At 35.3% G+C, this 24527-nt stretch overlaps 1 protein-coding gene across 1 annotated transcript in view; it reads right to left on the bottom strand.

Moving 5' to 3' along the window:
- Window positions 1–402: 402 nt before the first annotated feature.
- Window positions 403–24527, bottom strand: part of LOC144434771 (neuronal-specific septin-3-like) — a 43469-nt gene continuing 19344 nt past the window's right edge. Inside the window, exons 3-11 of the mRNA XM_078123254.1 lie at window positions 22189–22344; window positions 12104–12277; window positions 10077–10211; window positions 8454–8535; window positions 7539–7676; window positions 6021–6138; window positions 4790–4885; window positions 4398–4494; window positions 403–3733 (exon numbers count right to left, since the gene is read on the bottom strand). Coding sequence (XP_077979380.1) covers window positions 3564–3733; window positions 4398–4494; window positions 4790–4885; window positions 6021–6138; window positions 7539–7676; window positions 8454–8535; window positions 10077–10211; window positions 12104–12277; window positions 22189–22344 — 1166 coding nt within the window. The 3' untranslated portion in view covers window positions 403–3563. The remainder of the gene's footprint in view (window positions 3734–4397; window positions 4495–4789; window positions 4886–6020; window positions 6139–7538; window positions 7677–8453; window positions 8536–10076; window positions 10212–12103; window positions 12278–22188; window positions 22345–24527) is intronic.

The raw sequence follows: 24527 nt of genomic DNA, 5'->3' as shown, positions 1-24527 counted from the left end.
GTGTATGTGTATGCGTGCATGCGTTGTATGTGAGGTGTTAAGATGTACATTCAATTGGCACCTAAACCAGGCAAAGCAAGACAAGGTGATTAGTTTGTAGCACTGATAAAGCATTGTCCATAACACAACATAATGTCTATCAAGTTAAACTTGTAACATGATGTACTTTCCTCTCTTCCAAATCAGAAATTATTGACTGAAATAATTTTGTTAATAGATTATGCATCTTTTGTAAATACATACTTAATACTCTCCCTGGTTGTCAGTATAGGTTAGTTCCAATCTGATTAAAATCCGATGTAGTGTACTCGGCCCAATTTCTTTTAAGCTCTTACGTTTACTGTCATTTGTTCTTTTGCGAGCGCCCGATACCTACATCTGACGCAATATATCATAGATGTTTTCAGACACGTCTTACTTACGAGAAGCCAACCAGAATCCGTCTTACAATATAACATTCAACGTTAGAAAATGAAAGAAAGAGAATGTCAAACAATAACGATAACATCCTTCCTTGTCAGAGCCTGAGCTCTTTTCAAACAGAGCACTCTGAAGTACGTACTGTATCTGTATGTTTTGGCATATTACGCATTCTCATTTATTGAGTAAATTCATGTGACTCGAGAACACCTCAGGTATTGTGTCAGATGTAGGTATTGGGTGCTCACAAAAGAACAAAATGACAATAAACGTAAGAGCTAAAAGAAATCGCGCTGAGTACATTACCTCGGATTTTAATCAGATTGAGGTTAGTTCATGCCTATTTTTTTGTCAACTTAGAGAAATCAAATTTAAAACATTAATTACTAATTTAGTTGACTACATTGTATATCTGATTCGAATTTAGGCTAAGTAGGCATTTGTTAGTTTTGTTACAATAATATTGATGATGTTAAATTTGACATTGGTATAGTTCAATTAGCACCATTTGCAGCTCATTGTTGTGTGCCCTTCAACCATATATATTGGGGGAAATCCTTTTTTCTAAAATTACCATTCAGGTCACAAAATAATTCATCTAGTTTTCATGACACCTTTTTCTTTGATTTTACATACTAAGTATCTAGCGTATCAAACGTGTGACTTTGTCACTTGAATCGTCACAAAAGAAATAAAACATGTACAAGTTAATTGGCAAATTACTAGAGGACATTCTAGCAAAGTGATTATCAACAGCAATGATTGGTTGTTTCCATAGAAACAGAGTTTAAAATGTCATTGGCAGTAGCTCAATATTGTTATAGAATGTTGACTACAGTATTGAATTTCTCTGTGGTGTTAAAACATTCCTCTTTTTCAACTGCTTTGGGCAAAACACACCAAAAAACTTGGACAGACACCACCATAATGTATTTAACGAGAACTACATTTTCTAATTATGTACAAATTGCGCGCTGATCAAGTCTGCACCACACATTTGTTGGCCTTTTTAAGTTCACATTATAGCGCCACCAACGACATTTAAATTTTAACCTCTAGAGGGCGCACTTGTTCAGGGTGCACAAATATTGAAGTACGATAGGGTTTACATATTGTTATTTCAGTTGTATGTGGGTAAAAGCGTTGCTTTTGGTTTTGCCTATACAACATGCAGCCTTGGTGATTTGACATTAACATATTTAAGTATGCAGCATCTCACAAAAAATAAACTATCAAGAAGATGGAATGTTAGCCAAATCTATTCAATATTTCAATACAATCTGTACATACTAAAAGTGTCTGTTTGATCAGACAGTCTTAGAAATACTATTGTTGCTGTTTCAACGATCCTTAAAAAAAAAAATTGTTCTTTCCTGTATATGGATCAAGATCAAAACAAGAATACACTTAAGCTTTATGTTGTCATCACAAACAAATTACACGTAATGGTTCAATGATGGCATATTTTCGTCTGACAAATACTTTCATTTATAGTAACCCAAATAATAGCATTATTGGCAGGAATGTTTCAGACAAGTAAGATTATGTCTGAATTGCATTGTTCATGTACACATTGATAGCCTTTTACAATAGCATTGTTATCTGTCAATATTTAGAGATTAAATGGATGGGCCCAGTATCATTATTTTAAATCGTCACGTTGAATCTACTGCGTATTATATGGCAATACTAATAATTATACACGCTGATTCACACGCATACACACCAACACCAATATACACATATCTTCTGAAAAAGTGACAAGTTTTCTCTTTCTTTGTGTCAAATACAATATTGTGTTACTGAAAAATACGTATTTCTATTCGTTCAGCTTTGAAAACAAACAATATTGGCATTAACACCATTGAAAACAAAAGAATGTATCTATTCATACTTTGAACACTGATGGCGCTCTTGCTACATGAGAACACAGCTATGTAAACATGTTTATGTTGTTAACTGTTATATTCAATATTTCAACATTTATATCAAAGTCTTCCAAAGTGGATGCAAACTTACTATTAAACATACAAAAAAGTTAGTCCTTCAAAAATACCTCAAAGAAAGACTTTTACAAAAATCTCCAAGTGCTATCTTGAATTATCACAGGTTTTCCAATCCGTTGGTCTCCATTTTCAATCCTTCAAAGTATTGGAAAGATTATCATGTATCAAGCATGCTCACATTTGATTGGTGGCTGCTGACAATGTATTGCCCTATAGGGTTATTCATAAAATGGACTGAGCTATAAGTTGATTGGTGGCCTTTGACAATGTATTACCCAATAGGGAGAGTTCTTACATAGGCTTCCATTTCAAGATGGCTGCATCTACCGTCATGGATACAAAACAATACCAAAGTGGCACTGCTTGTTGCGGTTATGAAAGGAGCTTTCTGATTGGCTAATAGGTTGCCGGATAATTTTTCTTATTGACCTAGTAGACAAGTGCTACATACATGATAATACCTTCAGTGCCTTCGAGGGACGAGAATAGAAATAAACAGATTGGCAAATGTCTTAATAATTCATGTTTTACTGAAAAATGCTTGGAAATTATTGCTTAGCAAAAAACTCAGCCTGGAAGTTTATTTTAATATACAATTTGATTAAAATGATTGAAAAAATTCTGATTACTTCTACTGTTACTGTTTTTAAACAAAACTACCCCAGCTAACTAAATGTATCGATTCCTTCACTGAGTGTACTTATTATAAGTGAGACAAACAATCAAAATTTGCTATTTTGTTGCCATTTGAAAAAAAAGAAATGCTGCCCTGCATTTCAAAATATTCTCCCAATCAAAATAAAGACATTTACATTGCAAACAAGGACAAGTTGCAAGTTCAAAATCAGTATTTCAACAAATAATGAAGCCACAACAGCTATAACAATAGACAATTATACATGTACCCATTTCTTTCACAGAACTGACGTCCATCAGCTCACACCCTGTTCAGTTATATAGCTGAGCACATTCAATAAACATGTGGTTCATTTTATACAATTGTCTACCTGTTATCACTGTTGTACCTTTCAAATTCAAAACTTTCACATTCGCATCCTCAGCACCAAAGTGGTAACATTTTCTCCGATGCTTCCATTCTGTCCCTCACAAAGTTCAAATCATTCATTTTGCACAGTTTCAACACCGACTTTCCTCCATTCCATTGACGGCTTTCTCGCGTCCTTTAAGTCTCTCTCGGCGAAAACTCTCGTAATGCGCACTATCCGTGACATCTTTGAGGTCTTGCATGTGTGTTCGTATTAGCATGTCTCTCAAGTGGGCAAACTCACAGTGGACTTTGTTTTCAACTGTAAGCGACAGAGAGAGAAAGAGAAGATAGAAATCTCACGATGTATATTCATGAACACCAATCATTAACTACAGTTATGAAGGGAAACACAGAAACATTCATTTTTTCAAGACTTTCATCATTCTATGTTTTGAACAATATATGCAGAAGAAAACTCCACTTACAACCCTTAGTTAGAACTTTGGAGAAATAAAAAAGCACCATTCAAATAAAAAAAAATTTGTAATCATTTGATCTACCAAGCTGATGAACATTTTTGGTCATTTGGAGAAATAATGGTGTAAGTATTGACCTTTGACCTGCACAATTGACATCACAATTAATGTTGTACATTAGTTTTCTATACTCCTATGAATTACAAATTGAGCCTGAGGGGGCAGTCTCTATAAATCAGTAGATTAAACTCTATCTTTATAGTATACTAACTTTGATGTTTTTATCAAAAAATGAACAATTCTTTCACCAATTCATTGCATTATTAAAGACAAGAAATTAATTCTTTTACAATCAAAACACACTGACCATTTATCATCAATCAATCAATCAATCAATCTCAATCAAGCAATCAATCAATCAATTCCAATCAATCAATCAACCAATCCCAATCAAAAGTCCAATATGAAGTACTATGCAAACACGAAACACTGTATATTGTCACATACCTTCTATAAGACCCCAATTGGTTCGTCTTCCTAAGGTGGGTTTACCATTTACTTGATATATCTTATCACTCCCTACAACAGCAAATGGCATTTTATCCTGTAAACAGACAAAGAAAACCAATCAATTAAGAAAAAGACAACTTTGTAATATTAAGACTCGGTATTCAAAATAAATGTCAATGCTGCAATGAAGCCTTTAACACTGAAAATGTACACACACATGGGTTTGTATGCAAATAATTACAGAATATAGCTACTTACAAGTTACCCTATACACAAGCCAAATCCTGTACACTTCAACAGAAAATGCGGGATTTATTTCCTGGTCATTAGTTGCAACAACAATGCACATCTAAGCCAAAGATTGAAAGATTGACCTTTGACCTACTTACCCTGAGGTTACTATTGACAACCATATCTTCTTCATCTTCATCTAGTAGTTTCATGGGATAGATAGATATATTATTCTGCTCTAAGCCTTCCTTTATCTAGGTTACAATGGATGGTACGAGACATGAAACACAGTTAGTACAAACTCATCAGCCCATGAGGCAGCCCTTACAAAGCATACCTGTCGTGTCACTCCACTCTGTGAAATGGATTCACCTATGTATGAGGCAGTCCTTACAACTTACAAAGCATACCTGTCGTGTAACTCCACTCTGTGAAAGGGGTTGACCAATGTATGAGGCAGCCCTTACAACTTACAAAGCATACCTGTCGTGTAACTCCACTCTGTGAAAGGGGTTGACCTATGTATGAGGCAGCCCTTACAAAGCATACCTGTCATGTCACTCCACTCTGTGAAAGGGGTTGACCTATGTATGAGGCAGCCCTTATAAGGCATACCTGTCGGGTCACTCCACTCTGTGAAATGGATTCACCTATGTATGAGGCAGCCCTTACAAGGCATACCTGTAGTGTCACTCCACTCTGTGAAATGGTTTCACCTATGTATGAGGCAGCCCTTACAACTTATAAGGCATACCTGTCGTGTCACTCCACTCTGTGAAAGGGGTTGATGATATAATTATGAGAGCAGCCCTTACAAGGCAAATTCCTGACCCCATTTTAGACATGCACATGTATTTTAACCATTGATTCTATACTTTTGGACAATACATTATTTGGTATGATCCATCCGGAACTATTGTATGCATGCACAATCAGTAATGCAACGCCTGGTGAGGCCAAAATGCAAAGCTGATTGTATGCAGGATTGTACACCTGCCTTGCAAAACACTTAAAGTGTTTGTAAATAGGGATACAGAAAAGTACACTCCATTTGACACCAAACATATTGAGAATACAGTTATACTACTACAGTAGACTCCATTTTAGACTCTTTCACCTAAAATATGGATATCCATTTTTCATGTTTTTTTTACCCAAAGAGCCAAAAAGCAAAACCCAAAGGGCAACACATCTATATCTAGTTAGGTATGGAAAGGAAAGTAACCACCACCCACCCCACCCCCAACCCCACCCACCTACCAGTGTGCCTTCTAATGACAGCCAAATTTTGTTGTTGTGAGTCACAGATTAACATGCTCTGATTTACTTATTCCATGCTATTTGTATTCACCTACCGTACTAGAAATTCAACATTTGGGATCAACGTACCTTCTTTTTAAATGCTGTTCTTTCATCCAATGTCAATGTGTCTGCTTTAGCTATAATTGGTACTATATTAACACATTTATCTAGTCGACTCATGAATTCTATGTCAATTGGTTTTAAACTGCAATAAAAAAAACACACACACAAGACAGTTTAACACTTCATTTTGTTTTTTCCATCATTGAATTTTACACACTTTCTCTACACCTCAATGTAGTGTGTCTTTATTCTATAGTATACTATAAACCTGGAAATTTTCACAAAAAGACTTATTTTCTCTGATTTTGCTGGAAAACAAAAACACAAAAATAAGTAGTGACTAAAGTACCTTCTTGTACATGAATACAATGTACCAGTCTGGTAAAATTAGTAAGAATTAGTCTTCGAGAGCTATTGCTGAAGCTTGTAAAATCTCAAAATGTTCTGGTAGTGAAAATATGTACGTTTATGGTATATAAATTCATGTCATGTCAACTGTTTTGTCCATGTGAGTCACCTTCTGCTGTATACATTACAACAAACTTGTTTGTTTAGTGATGTGAAAATCAACAACTTCCAAGGACTCTCCGAGAACAAATGAACTGTGAACATATATTTGGTGTGGTTTGCTTTCTATCTTTGTTCTCACACTGTGTTGTTTTAGAACATTTTCACTTTTTACTGTTAATAGCTAACCTTTGCTATCAATCATAAAACCTTTGCTGTCAACTGCTTGGTTTATTCTACTCATTCTTGGTTCACTCACATTATTGTTGTTAGATCCTGAAGAAGACCTTAACATGTGGGGTTGAAATGTCATTAAAATAAAGTTTTAAACATCTCTTTTTTATCAAAACCTGAAGAGTGAACATCAAAAAAATGTACAATGAAAAGAGCTGAATTTGTGTTTCAAATGCATAATATGTATGTCTAAATACGGTGTGCTATGTAATAGAAGTAGATTTATAAAAGGGATATTTGTGAATTCACTATGTTTAAATACAAACTTGGATTTTAAAATGAGGTGAAAGCAATTGGTTTCAATCACTTTTATTTACGAGTATGGAGTTGGCAATGATCTGAACTTAGGTACAGGCCTTGGTAGGGAACTTCCATTAAACTTATTGTCAACTGCTTGTATTGTTATCAAATAATAACAACACTAGAAAGAGTAAACTACACACTTTTAATGGTTGTTGCCTTGCAAGGCCCATACATCGTATCTGCTTTATAAGTCACATCCGCTTTAAGTTCACACTGATGCCACCTTTATAGTGATTAGATTGAAAGATCCAGTCCTTCTTTCCGTTTATGTAACCTACGTTCAAAGAACCAAAAGGTTGGAGCTTGGGTTACATAAGCACACACACACACAAGACTGGATCTCTCAGTCTATGTACTCACAAGTGAAAGCAAATGAAACCAATGCATTTTATCTCATTTTCTAACATCCAATTTTTATTGAACATAGTGAATTTACAAAGTATCCATTCCCTTTACGGATTGATACCGGGGTGATGATAAACATAAATACAAGCATACCTGTGTCCTGTTGGTGCTATGAAGTACAGACAACAATGTACTCTTGTATCAGGAATATATCTTTTACGATTTACGCTAATTTCCTCACATAAATATTTCTCATATTGATCATTGATGTATTCTATAATCGGCAACCAGCTAGAAAAAAAATGAAAACACATTGAAAGTACATCATAAGATTTGACTTTCTTTTGAAATAGATTGAGCTACACTGAAAGATTGATAATTGACATCTATTTTAGAGTGAACAAGACTGACAGTTTGCAATTGATAGTAAACAGCGCCCTCTATCAGAGTGAACAAGACTGACAGTTTGCAGCTGACAGCTGTCAGCTTATCAAATTATGTTGTGGGTATTGGTCACATTTATAACTGTCAACGTTGCCTTGACAACTGTGTCAAATAATTTTACATATACGAAAGGACAGTGGGAAATAACCTGCCCCAAATTTTGTCAAATCTAAAACTATTTGTATGGGGACGGTTTTGATGAAGAAACCTACTGTTTTAAGTTTTAAGTTTTGTAGATTGTGCCTTGGAAATCAAACTTTTGCTGTTACTTCATTCAAGAAAACCCCAACCTTTTCTCAGTAATGATCAATAAATCAAACCTGGGGGGGGGGGGGGGGGGGTCACCATACAAATTTTTGTAATAGAGGTCAAAATGATTAGATGTCAATATTTCGTCATTTTACAATCCAATATGGCTGTCAAATACTGTGTTAAAGTACGCAATTAGGAAAAACCGATTGCTGATTTCCATGAAAACAAGATGGTGGACCCATTATTTCGACAGAAAAGGAACAAGCTTCCATATGGAAAAGTGTGATTTTGTAGGGAATTCTGTCCCCAAGGTTGCATACTACCTAAATATAATAATTAAAATCAAATTTTTTGGCTGAATATCAAACTTACCAGTTTTCATTATTGATATGGTCACCAAACCCTGGAGTATCTGTCACTGTCAACTTTAACTTCACACTTTTTTCTTCAATAACTGAAAGAAAAGGCAGCATTAGAGTAATTATACTTTGCAATGAAATCACCATACACATCTAAATTAAAAGATATCTTTTTTTTAAAGTGGCAGAAATATTTTTAAGCCTAAATACCACGTTTAAGTTTTGGTGATAGCAAGTGATGGTTAAGAGGAACACCACTCCCGGAAATAAAGACATTTTCATAAATTCTGGGTTTTGAAGGGTCATTTCTTGATTTAACATCACATAAATTTCACAGAACTGCCAAGAAACCCCCAAATTAAAACTGGTTTCACATTCATTGTCCTAGCAGTCATCTAGTATTGTCTTGTGAGAGTTAGCACATATGTATTAGATGAACAATACACATTCATGAATATTTATCTGAAGGTACTAATTTAAGCTTTAAGAGTCAAGAGTATTTATTCCTTATTTATATTGTGAAGTCATGAAATGACTCGGCAGAACTTAAAGTTTACAGAAATGTCTTTATTTCCTGAAGTGGTGATCTCCTTCCTGTAAGTAGAAGGTCATGAGCACCAAAAATACTTTGTATAGCTATAAACTCAGCTTACGGCCCTCTAAACTTTATGGTGTTTTTTTCTATTCACGTCATTATATCTAACAAAACAGTTTCAAAAACATTCCAGTTGCTGCTAGTGTGGCTTAATACTAACAATAGTCTACAGAATAACATGGTCTACAAGAAAAAACGGAAGTACAATGATTTATGTATAAATCAAGCAATAAAACAAACCACAAAGTTTTGGTTTTAGTTTCAGGTACTCACCATGGCTGATTGATTTGATTTGTACAGTTTTTGGTACTCACCATGGCTGATTGATTTGATTTGTACAGTTTTTGGTACTCACCATGGCTGATTGATTTTGGTACTCACCATGGCTGATTGATTTGATTTGTACAGTTTTTGATATTCACCATGGCTGATTGATTTGATTTGTACAGTTTTTGGTACTCACCATGGCTGATTGATTTGATTTGTACAGTTTTTCATACTCACCATGGCTGATTGATTTGATTTGTACAGTTTTTTGATATTCACCATGGCTAATTGATTTGATTTGTACAGTTTTTGGTACTCACCATGGCTGATTGATTTGATTTGTACAGTTTTTGGTACTCACCATGGCTGATTGATTTGATTTGTACAGTTTTTGATACTCACCATGGCTGATTGATTTGATTTGTACAGTTTTTGATACTCACCATGGCTGATTGATTTGATTTGTACAGTTTTTGATACTCACCATGGCTGATTGATTTGATTTGTACAGTTTTTGATACTCACCATGGCTGATTGATTTGATTTGTACAGTTTTTGGTACTCACCATGGCTGATTGATTTGATTTGTACAGTTTTTGATACTCACCATGGCTGATTGATTTGATTTGTACAGTTTTTGATACTCACCATGGCTGATTGATTTGATTTGTACAGTTTTTTGGTACTCACCATGGCTGATTGATTTGATTTGTACAGTTTTTTGGTACTCACCATGGCTGATTGATTTGATTTGTACAGTTTTTTGGTACTCACCATGGCTGATTGATTTGATCTGTACAGTTTTTGGAATGATAGGTGTCCTGTCTTCTTCTGTGGCACACGCCCTTCTACTGATCTTAGCTTTGAATAAACTATTGACCAAAGTTGACTTGCCAAGTCCACTGGCCCCTGTATAAAGATACAAATATGTAGAATTACATATCCTGCAAATTCTTATAACTGAAAACCACAAATCAATCAATTAATTATATAGACAGCCAAATGTAAAGTTGGGGGTGGGGGAGGGGGTACTTTACATTCAGAATGTCCTTGAGAATAACTACGTTTTATTTACAGTTCTTTCAAAATGTACACCTGTATATTCTATAATACAAATACAAGAAATTCTAACACTGAATATCACCTTTGATTGCAAGATCTGTTGCTATTAGGTTCAAAAGTGAACGCACTGTTTGATCCACACATTAATATCTAGTTATATTCTTATCAACTACTTTATTCAAATTCATATCAAATACATCCCAGTCAAAGTTTAACTGAATTATTAATCACGTAATTTGCAAAGATTTTTTTCACAGCTGGAAAAGCCTAACTAAAGTTTGAGTTTGTATCTCTATCACAGATTTTTGTGCTAGAATAACAACTTTCCCTATATGTGAGTGGAGGTGGTCGTAGGAATCCTAATGCAATGCCTGGTATATATAGGAACAAGACTACTGTGTTACCTAGTATCAGATGTGTATGTATATTTGTGCTGTAGGGGAGTGTTCCTATGGTAAGTGTATTCAGTCAGAGTCAAATATAGGCTGAGAAAATAGCTATTGTGGTTTAATTGCCAAACATCCTTTCTCACTTAACCATTGTACCAAGTATATGTAATAGAAGGATGTGGTCAGCTCTACTTCCCTGTGCTCAGTGTTTACTACAACGTTTTCTACAGTGAAACAAAATGGCGAAGCACAAATTTTGAATTTCCTTGGAGGTGAAGACTTTAAGTCATGCAATTATAAATATGACAAGACTAGTCAAAATTAACAGATATGGAGAAATGAGATACAAGGACACATTTTTTTCAGACAGTGTTTGATCCAAGTCAGCACAAAGGTATAATTTACATAATGATTTAGCTGAGTTCATACCTCCAAAGAAATCCTTTGAAGGTGTTTTTTTTTGAGTTTATGAAACCGTGTTTATTTACAGTCACCACTACTACTAGGTAAGTAGTTTGGGTCATATACATATGTTGGACCAAATTTGGACATCATGGAATTAAAACTTATGAAACTGAAACTCTTTGGATTAGTCAGTTAACAGTTTACATAAGATTAGCAGGATATAATGTTTGACCAGACAATTCAATGGCTATGGTTTTATAGTAGAATGTAATGTTGAATTTTAAAGCAATGGTGGTCTTGCTTCACTGCACTGTAATTACATATCAAATGTATAGGAATCCTTCACTTACACTTAATATATAATCCAACTAATTTACCATACTACAAAATTCATAACACATATTTAAATATAGTCTTTCATTTGTTTCTAACACAAAACAGATAGACAGAATCATGGATATGAAAGTTGATTCTAAACATAAATGCAAATACAAACTTAGATTTCATGACCTGGAATTTTTTCACGACAGTTATTTCACCACAATTTATTTTCATGCACTATTGGTTAATCTACTGGTTAGTCTCCCTTTTCCACATATCATAAAAGTAACCCTATTTTAAATATGTCAACACAAAATAATAGAGTCTTTATACTTTAAACGTCATAAAATAAAGGTGCCAAATTTTTCCTCATGTCTGTACGTAGTCAGGGGGTTCAAACTGTACTAAAGACATTGTGATGAACTTCTTCTACCAAATGTATGCTTCATTAACTTTTAATACACTATATAAGAACACTTGTATAAGACTTGAATGCTACATCCCCAGACAATAATACACATGGGAACAATTACATTTTGACTTTTGACATTGGAGGTCAACTGGTAATTGTCGGGATGCTAGGCCTCAATCATAAAAGATACACCACTACTCCTGTATACTCACCGACTACCATTACATTAAATTCAAATCCTTTCTTCAGGGCTTTCCTGCGAATCTGTTCTTGAATCGTATCAATACCAACGTATCCGCTGACTTGTGTCTTTAGGCTGCCCCAGTTGGTCGTCTGTGCCATTGCTTCAGTCATGATGGCTTCAAAGTCTGCAAACTGTATGATACCTGTGTGTGTCGAGTGGAAACACAACTACAGAATTACAACAAGCCTACTTGTTATGTTACATTGAAACTCTCATCTCGCTTCTTCCTGCCACTCCCACTGCAAATCAAGCTATACAAAAGGGAAATGCAAATGAACTTGAGTCTGTGTGGGTTGATGTTTGGCTTTTAGCATACCCTGTATAGTTCAGTAAAAACTCATCTGATCTAGGAAAGTACAATCAGAGGAAAAACTAAACATGTTACATGTTAAACAGGAAGAAGAGTTCCTCTCAAATCTCCACCAAGGTCAGGAAGGGTGACTCCTACTACTCTAACAGGTCAGAGGTCACACCTTAGATCAACAAACCCACTCATTATTATTACTATGAAAACAAATAATAACTATACCCTGTAGCAATATAACAATACATCACCTAGGGGTCTCCAAAATGGAACAAGACCTGTGTAAATATTATCAACTATATGTACTTGTTCACTACACTAGAGTACAGTCTTATGCAAATCACTGGATACAGGACATTTTCATGTATCTTCTTCAGTATCAAGTACTTCCTTCACGGGACAAAGTTCTTATTTTTTGCTGAATTTTTCGCAAATTTAGAATTAATTTTGGACAGACATCACAGACATACATGTAATCATTAGATATTAACTGATATCAACATTGTGGTTTAAAATTAAAATTTATGATTTTATGTCAAAAGTGTCGCCCAGCTGGCAAAAAACAACCACCATACAGAGCAGCAATCTACAAATTTGTTTTTAATGCAAACATATTAATACAATTTATGCAAACATATAACACAATTTTGTGATTATTTAAAGCAAATAAAGGTGATGAGATCGAAATGGAAACAACTACATAACAGTAACTTATCTAAAATATCAGATTTTCATCAGATTTATATTTTCAACTACTTTTTCAAATCTTGTGGGATGTTTTGCTCAAGAAAACATCTCAGATCTGTACCCCTGAGATATTCCAATTGTAACCTTCCAAAGCTATACAAACAGTGACTGTAATAGGAAAAGTGAACTGCTCACTTTATTTATCTTTTACTGTCCTAAAGTTGAATATTTCGTGCACACTACATTTTCGTATAAATACATTCTACAACAGCTGTAGTCAGCTAGCTACAAACCAGTCAAAATTCTGACTGCAGTCACTAAGGTAGTGTAAGGTAATACGGAATACTACCAGCTGTACAATATCACACTGTCAAAGACTTCCACTGGTATTACAACACACACATGTTATTATTAAAGTTGGCAGTATTCTAAAATTACTGCAACCTTTCGTAGAAGAGTAACTTCATCCGGTGTTGGGAACTCGACAGTGAATACACACCTAACAGTGTGAACCACTCCTTTGACAAGAACGATGTAGTTATATTGGACAAAGAACACAGGTGGTTCCAAATAGCGGTAAAGGAGGCCATATATGTTAAACAGGAGGAGCCTTCTCTTAACAGGGGAGTGGGACTACGTCATAACTTGACAGACGCATACAATACTGTGATTAGTAAAAAATCCTCAACGGTTTTCATCATCACATGACAATTCTACTCTGTCAGGTGTCACCAACCATCTGTCATTAGATCATCAGTCGACCTGAAGAAGCGTCCAGGATAGGACGTGAAACTGTTGTCACATTTAAAACAAACAGCAAGTCCAGTAGGATAGATTATCTTTGGTGTTGCTCAGAGTCCAGTTTCAGTGACATGAAACTAGTGATTTAATATGTCTTTCATTCACTTCTCTATTTAAGGACAGGACACACTACCATTGCAATAACATTAACAGGGGCTGATACAGAAAATACGTTGTTTATGAAAAACAACAGATCTTTAAAAATGTGGTACCGGTAATGATTCACTGAACAAATAACGCATACAGGTTCACATTACTATGAAGAATTTCATACCTACATACTCAATGCAATATGAGATTTGTAGAGACTTCCTATCCTTTCCATCAAGTATTTCATATATGTGGTAATTAATACCAACTACTAAAAGGATGTAAGGGATGCTGAGGGGTATCACTTCAACACATGTCCTCCTACCTTGCACTAAAACAACAGACACTTGTATATCACATATCAGACATTTTCTGTACCAATGGTGACACTGCAGTGAACTTCAACTTAATCTGTAGAGGGACCAGTGTGCCCTCTAAGCCAATTTGACACACCACTGATGCACACAATTTCTAGTGACGCACCAAAATTTGGTGTTCCCCTATCTCTTTCTATGTGGTGACTCACAAGAAATGCCAGTTTTATCATTTTGACTCACAACAACAAATTTGGCTATCATTAGAGGGCATACTGATAGGGACTTCATCTGCTCATTGTGTAAGAACCAAATCATCCTATTAAAGTGTTGACAAATTCCTATACATGTACATGTATGTGACCCAGTAGGATTTTATGAACACCTGTTGCAGGACACCTATCATGTAATGTGACCAGTTATACCTGTATGAAAAGGGCTACACAGCTGTGTCTGAGATAAGTCCATCAGTCCAGACTAGATCCATTAGTTCTATCTATGACAGCACAAACCCACAGACACATGTCTACAAGCTGAGTTTATTATCTTTTCCCTTATGTGAAAATACTTACAAAACAACACAGATAAAACTAGACTAGTATAATATTATGTCGATGCATGCCTTCCAAGTTCTACGACATTACTATTTGTGTTCCAACATTGTTAAAACAATTGATTGCAGAATAGGGGGTTTCTGTACATTTCTCAATACATACAACTTACAAGTCATTGGACCATTTATAAATAATCCTAATACCAGATTTGAGTTCAGTCACTGCAAGGGATGATTAAGTATATGTTAAAGTGAGTAGAATACTGTAAGTACTTTTAATATGCAATAAATTACATCCCAAATGTGTAAAAACTCAGTTTGTGCCCCTTTCAACACCAAACATTACACCTTGACACCTACATACATATCTGATAACTTAATGTTATTTTATACCCTTAAAATTTTGGTAACCATAAAAAATGTTTAAACTGTATATTACACTAATCTTAATTCTCAAAATACTATTTCAGGGTGTACATTGTATGGTCTAGCTGAGCTGTGTATGAAGTTTATCAAAATAACAAAGAGTGGAAATGAAACGAAACATCATTTCCTGAAATACATGTACAGTTACTTTCATAGACACCGTTTACATAATAACTAACTGTTGGCTTATCAGCACACTGCAGGAGGTCTGGAGACTGGAAGAAACTGGGAGATACTAGTATGTTGTCTTGAGGGCAGTTTTAGTCAGGTTTATGTTTTTAACTATTAGAAGTAATCGTTTGTGAGTCATTGTGAAACTCTACACAGGAAGTGAGTTCCAAGGACTCTATGTCTCATCAAAGGATTACATCACTCTTTGATATCTGACTTTTATATGGTTGACTGTGTTAACATATGTCTGGAGTACCTTTACTAAGAGTGCACTTTAAACAAATTATAGAGCTATTATATAGTCAGAGGATTATGTTTTTCGTATTAAAGTTTGTAATTGTGATTATACTGGTTGGAGTTTGGGACAGTTTTTGATACTAAACACAACACTGTCAAACAAGTGTAGTTCTTTTATTGATATACGATGGATGGATGGATGGATGGATGGATGGATGGATGGATGGCTCACTGGACGGACAGACAGACGGACGGATGGATGGATGGGCAAACAAACAGATGGATGGATGGATGGATGGATGGATGGATGGATGGATGGATGGATGAACAGATGGATGGATGAACAGATGGATGGATGGAGGGATGGACGGAAGGATTCATGGACGGATGGATGGATCAACAAGGTGAGTGAGTGAGTGAGTGAGTGAGTGAGTGAGTGAGTGAGTGAGTGAGTGAGTGAGTGAGTGAGTGAGTGAGTGAGTGAGTGAGTGAGTGAGTGAGTGGAAGAATGGGTATTAAACATACATTAATGAATAAAGGGCTAACTGAATGAATCAAGAATTAATAAGTGGAATGTAATCAATATAGCCAAAGTCACACATACCTTATGAGAAACAATACATGTAATATCTATTAATCACTCATTAACAATCAAAATGTCATTTCACATCAAATTTATTCGTAAATGCCGTTTGAGTAGTGTTTTGAGAATTACTAAGTGTTATACGTCTGTAATATCAACACACTCTAAAGGAGATAGTGAGGCATGTTTTCAGATTCTCCTTGAGACTGGCTCTCCACACTAGTAGGCTGTCACCATGCAACAAGTACATTCTGTAAGTATTCTGTCATTATACAATTGAAACCGTCACTCTATACACAGCTAGCTGTTTTCACTATTTACTGGAAATTGGAAATTGTCACGCGATGTACCTCTAGCTTCAATAATTTTCCTCTCTTCAATGGAAACCGCTATGCCCAATGGCAACACAGTCTTAGTAGAAGTCCGGTCTGCATTGTTCTGTACAAACAGTTCACTACTGTACACATATAAGAACTAATCTCTGGTAATAGATTCAAAGCCTTTCCTTTTAGGCTTTTACTACTTCATGAGAATACTTTAGGGATTCTACAATGTAGGTAAGCTGGTGTGATTTGTAACAAACGGCCAACGACCCCAATGACGTACCAACCTAGACCACAGGGTGCTCAGGCTCATTTAGTTCTGTTTACAAATATAAACAAAACAAAATAAACATACAAGTAAACAAACAAAAAACAAAAACAAACAAAAAACAAAAACAAACAAATAAACAAACAAAATAACCTGACAAATGAGTAGATACATACATGAGTAAACGACAACAAACCAACGAACAACCAAACACTGTAAACAAACAAACAGTGTTTGGTTGTTTGTTGGTTTGTTGTCGTTTACTCATGTATGTATCTACTCATTTGTCAGGTTATTTTGTTTGTTTGTTTGTTTGTTTGTTTACTTACTTGTTTGTTTGTTTTTGTTTGTTTGTTTGTTTACTTGTATATTTATTTTGTTTTGTTTATATTTGTAAACAGAACTAAATGAGCCTGAGCACCCTGTGCCTAGACTTATAAACATACGTTTATTGAAAATGACAACTTTACAGTAACAATGGTATCTCCTAGCACTCTTTGCTAAAAGACATGTAGGTATAGTACTGTAACTCAATCTAACTTTGCTATTTGCATTCTTTATTTTCCGAAAAATTTCTGTTTGTCTTTCAGGAAGCATTTGTTTTTGTACAATTGCTGGATTTCTTTAGTTTTGCCATGAAAATAATAACCCTGTTCCCACTTGAATCGATTTGAGACAGATTCACACTGAATCAAGTCAGTTACTGTATATCAGTTTTAAGACAAGTTTCTGTCCCAATGAGAAAACAAAGCAATGGATTTGAATCATTCACTTTTAAATTTGCATTTGTCGGTTTTGAACGGAATGATTTATTTTGAATCGATTACTGTAATTTGTAAATAGTTGAATCGGTTACAACTAGATTCAGTGCATGTGAGGGTAGGAGATTATTCAACGTCAATTTGATTTGGAACTGATTCAAAATTCCATGAGGGAACAGGATAATTGTCTAATTGGCTGGCTAACATTACCAGATTAGATTATCAGTGAGAGAATACACTCACTCACTAAAATAGTTACATCTGAGTCTACATACATTACATTACCATCAGTCCACTACTACTACTTAACTATGTATACTTACATTTCATTCATACTTGCAATATCAAAATTGTCAATATATTTGTCACTTGTCTGTTATACCAGTGACTGTCCTTACTGTAAGTGTAATACTATTTATGACAATAAACAGTACAAATTAGACCTTAATAGAGTATACATGTACATGTATATGTGTGTATATATAGGTGGGTAGGTGGGTAGGTGGGTGTGTAGGTAGGTAGGTAGGTATGTAGGTATGTGTGTATGTATGTATGTATGTATGTATGTATGTATGTATGTATGTATGTATGTATGTATATTTCAATGCTGAAAAGAACATGCTACTGAACAAAAAATCAGAATTAGTCCCAAAATGCTGCCACGAAAATAAATATTTCCTTGCCAACTATAGAAGTAAACCTCTGTAAGGAATAATTTAGTCTGATCATCTTGTTAGGCAATGAATACACAAACATTTACTTATCGACCTTGACAATCTCAATTTATAGCCTGATGATGCTCTCACTGTCTCGGTGTGAAACTCTGAGTAATGGCTTAAAACATCCTTTATATACATGTGCATGCATATACTCTTCAATTAATATGATCACAACTTAAGAGTATAGTGAGTGTATGTCATTCTTTGTTCTTTCTGTTCTTCAGACTCTTATCAATAGCATGTACTGCTGTCTTCTTTTCTTTCCAACCCCCCCCCCCCCCCCCCCCATGCAAGGTTAAGTACCAGTATCAATGAGAGTGATGCCACATAAACAATAAAACAAATTAAAACCATCACTGTGACCTCTTACATGTGATGATGATGTCATTTGACATAGTTGTACATGTAGTATGTTATAAGCCTGGCAACTTTGGGCAGTGGTATACACACAACATATGTATGGAAGTACCACAAGGCAAGGCAGCATTGCATTGATTGGTATTCAGTGAGAAAACAGAATGACAAATTGCCTTTCAACTAAAGAAGTCACAATGAATTCACATCAATGATCATGTTGTTTGAAAGTTCAACTCTTGACTTGTATAGCTGTTTTTCTCTTCAGAAAAGTCAGCTCCAACATATGATTGATACACCACCACAAGCTATCCCATTACTATGTGGAATCATGTTGCATTGCATTGCCATATGATCCCTGGGGACCAATGATTTTACAAACTGGTACCTTTGTTTGGGAGAAGGGTAGTAGTTGTTTTCGGATTTTACAAACTGGTATATAACCTTTGTTTGGGAGAAGGTAGTAGTTGTTTTCGGATTTTACAAACTGGTACCTTTGTTTGGGAGAACAGTAGTAGTTGTTTTCACTTTGTGTGTGTCAAAGTCACAATTAGGATTGGGAATAACATGGAACACTGACATACACTGTTTATTTCTTAAGGCCGAGTTACACAAGGCAACTTGATGAGCAATGCACTAAGCAATTCATCTCATGCCACGATTTGCCTTGTGTACAAACATAAGCACAGGGCCTTGCGATGTCTCTAGGTGTGTTGCAAAGATACCGACATGATGGTTTGTCTGCAATTTGTTGCAAGTTGCGTCTCGAGTTGCTTGATCAATCGCCCCATGACATTAACAGAAGACTGACAGTGACAGTGATAGACAATCAGGATGATGATGATCATTGTGACATTACATCAATACATGTAACAAACCGGTTTCGTTATTATGATAGGGACAAACATACTGACCATGGTAACTTATAGCAACTAGCTTTTTGCAAAACGACTTTCTATGTCTGAGGAATTACATATGCCGTCATCAGTTTCTACTATCAATAGCCACTTGTTGAACACATGACTTTCATGATGTACAAACAAACTCTCACTGGAAGGATGACTTTTGAGATACATTTGCATGGTTTTGAATAAAACAACAACCACAAACACTACTAACTGCTTGCACAAATGAGTTGTGACGTGGATGACATACACTCTGACTATGAATTCTGTCAGGCTTTCTTTAAAGAAACAGTTGTGGCGATGTATAATGCTTTTACAACCTGTTAAATATAACATTGCTAAAGGCTGGTATGTTCTGGTGATTCATAATATTAATGTGACAGTATTTTCATTAGAAATAGTTCGGCAACAAATTAAAGTTTTGTCGACAGCTTTAAGTCTTGGGCCATGTAACACTTTTAAAGTTTCAATGCATTTTGCCAATGGCATTGTTTTGTCTATATCTTAAATCTTGGGCCAAGTATAACACTACCACTTGAAATGTATTTTGCCAATGGCAGGGTCGAACTCATTCAGGGCCTTCTCTGTATACCCCAGAGTTTCCTACACCAAAAATATCTTGAAGCTTATCAAAATAGTCCTGAACATTTATACATTGATTTTAATAATTACAGGATATAGGTGAACAATATCACGCACTTTCACCATAATGATTTGTTTATGTTATTTTTAACCATCACAATAGTTCCATTTACACGTAGGCCGCCTACCCTAGGCACTCCTACTCCAGGTAAGGCAAGGTCTTGTGTTTACATGTAGGATGGGTAGTACATGGTAAAATGCCATAGAGACACGTCTGCTCATACACATATGTTAAACAAGTTAAGGACAGTTTTGGGAGAGGGCTCATAAATGTCATTAGTCAAGGCAGTTTCAAGGCTGTGTGTCAAAACATGTTTGTGTTTATACTGACATGAAAATGTCAAACTCTCATACTAGATTACTGAAAACAGCCAAAGTAACACTAAGTTCCTACATGTAACTTGTAAGTCATACCTGCGATTAGTGAGTATTGTGTAAAATAGGACCATGTGTAGATGTGATACTAACTCGTACCTCAGAGAGTAGAGTTCAGCACCCCTGTCTATGCAAACAGAGCTAAATGCATCTGTTACACTACCTGAATATCTGTCCTAATTCATGTCTGAGAATAGTGTTCAATCTCCATGTGGAAAACAGCACTAATGTCACGTGATATGTATGCAATAGGATCTACACAAGGCCATGTGATACTGGAGAGAACTGTATGTTGAACAAAAGTTATTTCATTCAAGTTGTTATTGGAATCAAAATTAATTAAGATACATGTATCTCAGTACACCTCGCATGAAACATGGGAAAACAGACCAAATGCTTAAACCTACCAGTGGATATCACCTTTCCCATCCACATCTCTAATAACTCTACTGTCTGGTGATCAAAGACAAGGTGGATCACTTGACTAGAATCATGTGATATATACATGTATATCACACCACTAACGACATCAAACTGATTCACACACAAACTAAACCAATCATATTAAATCTTCTGAATCCCAACATGGATTTATATAAATCTCCATTTTAACATAATGCATACTATTGCTATAGTATAGGATAATATGAGTATCTACATACATGCAATATCCTTTTTTTTTTTCTCTGAAAATCAATAGTTTTTTTCAATAAAAATTAACAAGAAGACACTTTTCGTTTGTGAAGTACTGAGTTAATTTGAGTTAGTGTTAATTTGGTCTATGATGCAATGATTCCTAGCAATATACCTGGCCCAATAAATACACCTTTTAGTAAAACCTACAAATAGAATTTATGCTTGGTACATGTATGCTACAAATTAAAACAAATATTTCTCACCTATTATAAAATATCTTGTTGTTTAATGTATCACTTGCATCTCAAATATTTTACATTTATACTAGTCATATAATATAACACCAAGAATTTTGTCATGTTTATGATTCAGAGTAAATTGTAATCACTAATGATAGTATTTTCATAAAGATTTGTAAAATCCTGCAACAATAGTAAACATGATTGAGGTGAGGGTGGGGGTGACTATCCGGTAACTATGTGATTGGAGTAGAAGTACGGTGGCTATCATGCAACAATAGTAAACATGATTGGGGTGAGGGTGGGGGTGACTATCCAATAACTACATGATTGGGGTGGGAGTAAGGTGGCTATCATGCAACAATAGTAAACATGATTGGGGTGAGGGTGGGGGTGACTATCTGGTAACTAAACATGATTGGGGTGGGAGTAAGGTGGCTATCATGCAACAATAGTAAACATGATTGGGGTGAGGGTGGGGGTGACTATCCTGGAATCATAATTACTATACCTTATAATCATGATTTGGGTAAGGGAGGGTGGGGGTGGCTAAAGCACAGTTATAAAGTACTTCACGCTGGGTAAATTTTACCTGCTTACTGCACAAAACAAACTAGCGCCATGTACATGTAACAACTGTTGATACTAAGTACAGAATATGTTACCTTTAGTAGATTTGGCTTCAGATTTCAGTCTCACACTTTCAAAATCCAGTCCATGCGGTCGTCGCCCCAGTAACTTCTTAATAAGCTGTGGCACTAGTCGGACGTCTATAACACCTTTGTTTTGTATATCGGCTTCCAAAAACACAGCACTTAATGCTGCAATGTACAATAGGAAAGAAAAAGAACACCAGGTCATTTAAGGTGAAGGCCACACTGTTTGGATTCCAGTCAAATAGAAACATATACATGTATGTAGGGTAGAAAGGAAATTAGTAATCCTAAACACCTTGATTCCATTACATGTGTACACGTCCAGGGATGTGGTCAGTTAAAAGCATGACATTCTCTACATGGTTCATATGTATTTTCAGCAAAGGTGGAAATATTTAGGAAATCCTACAAGCGGTTGGGTTATACCAGTATTAGGCTATTTAGTACTGTATACGTGTAGAGTGGTTTTCCTAGGCTGCACAACACAATGTTTCCCCTCAAGCAAGACTCTCTAATTTGTCATTTCCAAGCACCCTCTTGATTCAATGAAAATCACTCCATTCTCTGCGAAAAAAAAATGGCACCAAAACAGCCACTAGACTCGACTCTCCAACAGGTAAGGTGTTACTGGTCTTTGAGTGATGACACTCTCACCAAAACTTTGTCAAAGGAAAATACTGAATTGAAGTATATTTGTATGTACTGTCAGGCCTTATGATCAATGAAGCTAAAATAGAACTTCTAGGATTAGTGAGCTTCTTACTACCTATAAGCATACCAATAAAGTTCCATAGAAAATCCAAACATACAAAAAATGTATGCCAAGGAACCTGAGGGGGAGCTTAGCCTAACTCTTAGAAATGGTAGACTCTGTAACTAAGGCCCTTTTTTCAGCTTCAAAATATTTATTGTGCAAAATTCAATATGCAAAAGACAACATGATAGATGTATTTTAGTATACAATGTATGTCCAGAGATTCTTGGAAACCGAACTGATGTTTGTTTGTTTGTTTGTTTGTTTAAATTTGGTACTATCCAAAAAATTATGTTCTATCATATAATAATTTATATCAGCAAAGCAGGTGTGAGCTGTAACCAGTTGCTGAATTTGTAAATAGACATTTTAACATGTTTTAGTACTGTGTACATTGTAGTTGGACTAATATACTCTAGGAATATTTCTATTAAATCCAAGTGACCATGATTCCACAACTGTGCCCCTTTAAATCTATTCCTAGACTAATATAATACAGCATTATGGTTGACATGCGTATACTCTCATGTCCATATATATGAAACAATATACAAAGTGTCCTGCATTCTCAGAATGTGTACTCAAATCGTCATGGAAACCCTCAACTGGTTGAGCACTACTTATTATTGTGTAAAGTGTACCGAGTACAGAATTACATACTGTTTCCCCTATTCTTTTCATGAACATGTGCAGCAAAGTCTTGATTCATATGAGTGCCTTTGATATATTTTAATTATCATAATATTAGTTTATTATATTTTCTTAGAGATGGCCACATGGCAAGACAGACAGACATGAAAGCAGACCTCACATTACACTGCAAGTCATTAAAATTGTTCTCACAAATGTAGATATTACAAGACAAGTTACACATACTTTTGAACAAGTGGCACTATTGAATTCATGTATGCCTCTTACTGTCTCAATGGTTGACAGCATATACATATACACAGTACGAAACCAGGTCATGTTAACTTGACAGGTCTTCCAACCCCTGTAACATTGCAAGATGACTGATAAAATAGTCTAGAATATTATGTCAACCTGAAACCACTTTCCTTACACTTGGTATTTATTTGCTTTCTATCAGCAATGTTTGCCCAGGAATGTACAATGTGGAGTACAAATCTATCCTGTCAATTGGCTGGGTAAATAATGTCTCAGGAAGTCTATAAGTTATAACACTAGTCTAGTGCTAATCAGCTAGTCGGCTTTTTTATCCTAAACATTTCGCTGTTTTTATGTTTCTTGTTCAAATCTAAATAGCATGCAGCCATCCACTAAAAACACTGAAAGGTCATCGGGTCAGAGGCTATAATCTGACTGTGATCGTTACTGGTATTTTTAATTAGCTTCAATTGCAACTTACTGGGCCGATTAGCTGAGAAGATCTGGTGTTTATTTTAGAAGTTATGTCATTTATTTCCGCTTTCTAATTAATCAATCATCCTGGTGTAGCCCATTTGAAGCCACTTAAGCGGACTCAAGACTATATAAACTGACTCTGAAGCGATAACGTTTGTGAAATTAACTGTTAAAAGTTGGCGTAAGACAGATATTACATTGTACCATATCATGAGTCTTTGCCAGGATT

This window comes from Glandiceps talaboti, chromosome 5, assembly GCF_964340395.1.
Source record: "Glandiceps talaboti chromosome 5, keGlaTala1.1, whole genome shotgun sequence".
Classification (NCBI taxonomy): domain Eukaryota; kingdom Metazoa; phylum Hemichordata; class Enteropneusta; family Spengelidae; genus Glandiceps; species Glandiceps talaboti.
Note: the sequence above shows the minus strand (reverse complement) of the source record. Positions and strands in the feature narration are given on the sequence as shown.